Genomic DNA, 3,184 nt, shown 5'->3' with positions numbered 1-3,184 from the left:
GTTTACTTGTACACACGCAGGGCAGGGGGTCATGAAAAAGAGGTTTCCGTTGCGTGATACTTCAGTACGTCACATCGTGCCATTTGAAGTAAAATCGTTGCAGCTTAAACTACAACTGGTTTAATGAAGACCTTTTTATGGCTTGTTTGAAAAGTGACGTTTTGTTCATTGTAAACATTTTTTCAGATTGTGTTGCATGTAGTGGTGGAATATACAACCTCAAACCTCATCTGTCACACGTACTAAAAGTGTAGAACTACCTGCAAATTACCCATTTATTTCTCACTTTTCAGAATGGAACATCCAGAAATGATGATCTGCCTGGCTGGAAAGGACTGGTTGAACAAAAGATGCTTGTGGAGTAAATGGAAACAACAAACTGTCTTTTACACAGATTTTATTTTATCACTAGAAAAAGCCTTTAAGCTTTGACGGCGAATTTGCGCATCGAGTAGAGGAGGTCTTTCCTCTGCTGTTTCTTGGTGCGCAGACTCTCCTCGTGCTTGTTGAGCCGGCGGCGCAAGGCTCTGGTCTTCTTGGGTCTCAGATCCAGGGGCTTGTACTTCTTGCCCTGTAAGACAAATTTGGATTCAGCAGAGCAAGAACTATGAAGGTGAAAGAAAAGTGCTGCTATTACATGTAACATCTAGAGAAGTTTGGTATATGGATGAAATAAACCACAAATGTGGTGAAATATTGCATGCATTTTGTTAACAAACATGTTCCTTACACCAGCGATGGCAACAGGCATAAGGAACTCATCTCAGCAAAGGTTAATCCAACATTTTAAGGTTGGAAACACTAGTATGCAAGCAACTCGGGGAAACAAAACGTTAGCACAGACACATCCATCGTCTACAAACGATAGATGTGCAAACGTCTAACGTAAAGCGGGGACACAGTCCTTCAAATTATTCAAGCTAGTAAAAAAAAAAAAAAAAAATTAACATTCATGCTTCATTAGATTTATTGCCATCAGTGTAAACAGTTTCAAACTACTTAAAAGCTTTAGGTCATCTCCAGTCTCATTCTTTTGGTAAGCAGCTGTGAATGCATCACCCAAGCATCAGCTGAGCAGGTATAATCTTTGACCAGACAACCAAGGTTAGGGGTTGACAAGACAACCCCTAACCATGCAAGCACGGGTTCAACTCGGCTGAAGGAAGCCTGCTGCTCTCACCTTGTAAAATTTCCTCAGGTTCTCCTTCTGTGTCTGGTTGATTACAGTCAGAACTCTGGCGATGGACTTGCGAACAACGCGGCTGTGAAGAAATCAAATGTAAAGTCAGGTAACAGAGTTTTAGCTTTAAAGGGATAACAAGCAAAAATTAATCAAAAGTAGCAGAAAACTATTCATGTTAAATTATTACAAAGCCAAAAAAGTGAACATCTAATACAAAGTGTGTGGTTGCAGTGTAGACTTTTTACATATCAGGTGTCAGACTCCAGTCCTGCAGGTTTTTGCTGTCTCCATGCTCCAACACACCTGACCGAAATTATTAAATAGGTCAACAAGCAGCAGCTGGATCCATTTGATTTTAATCAGCTGTGTTGGTAGAAGGAAACAAAAAAACCCTGCTGGATACTGGCCTCGAGGACTGGAGTTTGACACCCCTGTAAGCAAGTCAGTGAGGGGTTAACAGACCGAAGCAGTAGTTTTTCAGCAATCCTAATAGAAGTAAAAAGTATTAACATCTGCAGCACTTTTTATGTACAAGTAAAGTTACCAGTTTGAGATGAAATATCAGTAAAATAAGAACAGCCACCTGCATGCCAACACCTGGCAGCCACAAGACTCGCCTGGCTTGCTGGAAGAAAGTTTGATCATTTCCATGCAACACTTACATCTTAGAGAGCTTGGAAGCAGCTCCACCGGTAACTTTGGCCACACGCAGCTGAGACAGCTCATTTTTCAGGTCGTCGAGCTGTTTGAGCAGCTCTTCCTTCTTCTTGCCCCGCAGATCTCTAGCCTTAATCTTGGCCTGAAAGAAACCACAGATTTGTTTAGATCAGTACATCAGTAAAACATACATTGCTGTCAAAGCTCTCCATACAAGCTCTGATAGCAGGGCTAACACAAGAAGCTAGCGCTAGATCTATAGATATATTGACAGTCAACGGACATACACTTGGTAGTTATCATTTTACAAATTCAAAGACTATTGCCTTTATTTACTGTGACAGATTAAACAAACCGCCTATGGCTCTACATGACTTGCCATAAAGCCCGACTTGTTTAGCTTACGGTTAGCAACTTAGCTTAGCGGCATCGCTCGGCGCTAGCGCCCAATAATTTCACATTTTACTCCGTTCATCTAGTAAACAACCTGTCAACACGCGTATAAATATGTTCCCAAACACCTTATGTTTACATATGACACGGATTAAAACCGCTCAATTCGGTTTAAAAGGCGATATATTGATAGTTGCAGGACGAGTTTGCGCTCCTCACCATGTTTCTTCTCGCTGCCCTGCTGGAAAGGCCGGACGCACCACGCGCTCACAAAAAGTAGCTTCCGGAGAATTTCTTCTTCGCTGAATCTAATTTCAGCAAAACAAAAAGTCACAGCGCCCCGTGTCGAGAGGCAGATTTAGATGATCAATAGAATATAATGCAGAAAATTAAAATGTGACAACAGAAACTATGATGCAGGAACAAAATAAAAAGGGAAAAAACATTTAAAGAATATTTAAAATAGAATACAATAAAATGTAAATTTTACAAACTGATTTTGAGCCAGAGTTTGCATGTTCTCCCTGTGTATTCGTGGGTTCTCTCCAAGTACTTCGGCTTCCTCCCACCGTACAAAGACATGCATGTTAGGTTGATTGGTTACTCTAAATTGTCACTAGGAGTGAGTATGAGCGTGATTTGTTGTTTGTCTCTGTGTGGCCCTGTGATGGACTGGTGAGCTGTCCAGGTGTACCCTGCCTTTCACCCAAAGACTGCTGGAATAGGCTCCAGCTTCCCCACGACCCTGAATTGGATTAAGCGGTTTGGGAAATAAATGATTTGGAGCCAGACACTGTCACTTTTTGATCCTGGGTTTATTGTAATAAAGATGGAAATTGAAACCATTGAAGTTGCAGTAATCATAAAAAAATCAATAAAAAGCTGTGATTGTGCAGTAGTGTTGAAGGATTTATCACAGCCAAATTAACAAGGTTACAAAATGCTTCCACC

The 3,184-nt window shown here is 41.1% G+C and overlaps 1 protein-coding gene across 1 annotated transcript; it reads right to left on the bottom strand.

The window, feature by feature from the left end:
- Window positions 1-380: 380 nt before the first annotated feature.
- Window positions 381-2,547, bottom strand: rpl35 (ribosomal protein L35). Its single transcript, XM_079251235.1, has 4 exons — window positions 2,453-2,547; window positions 1,846-1,982; window positions 1,181-1,262; window positions 381-571 (listed from the first exon to the last, which is right to left on the bottom strand). The coding sequence occupies exons 1-4, from the start codon at window positions 2,453-2,455 to the stop codon at window positions 422-424; spliced, it is 372 nt and encodes a 123-aa protein (XP_079107361.1). The 5' UTR covers window positions 2,456-2,547; the 3' UTR covers window positions 381-421.
- Window positions 2,548-3,184: the final 637 nt, after the last annotated feature.

Source organism: Telmatherina bonti (genome assembly GCF_933228915.1).
Source record: "Telmatherina bonti genome assembly, chromosome: 13".
Lineage (NCBI taxonomy): Eukaryota > Metazoa > Chordata > Actinopteri > Atheriniformes > Telmatherinidae > Telmatherina > Telmatherina bonti.
Note: the sequence above shows the minus strand (reverse complement) of the source record. Positions and strands in the feature narration are given on the sequence as shown.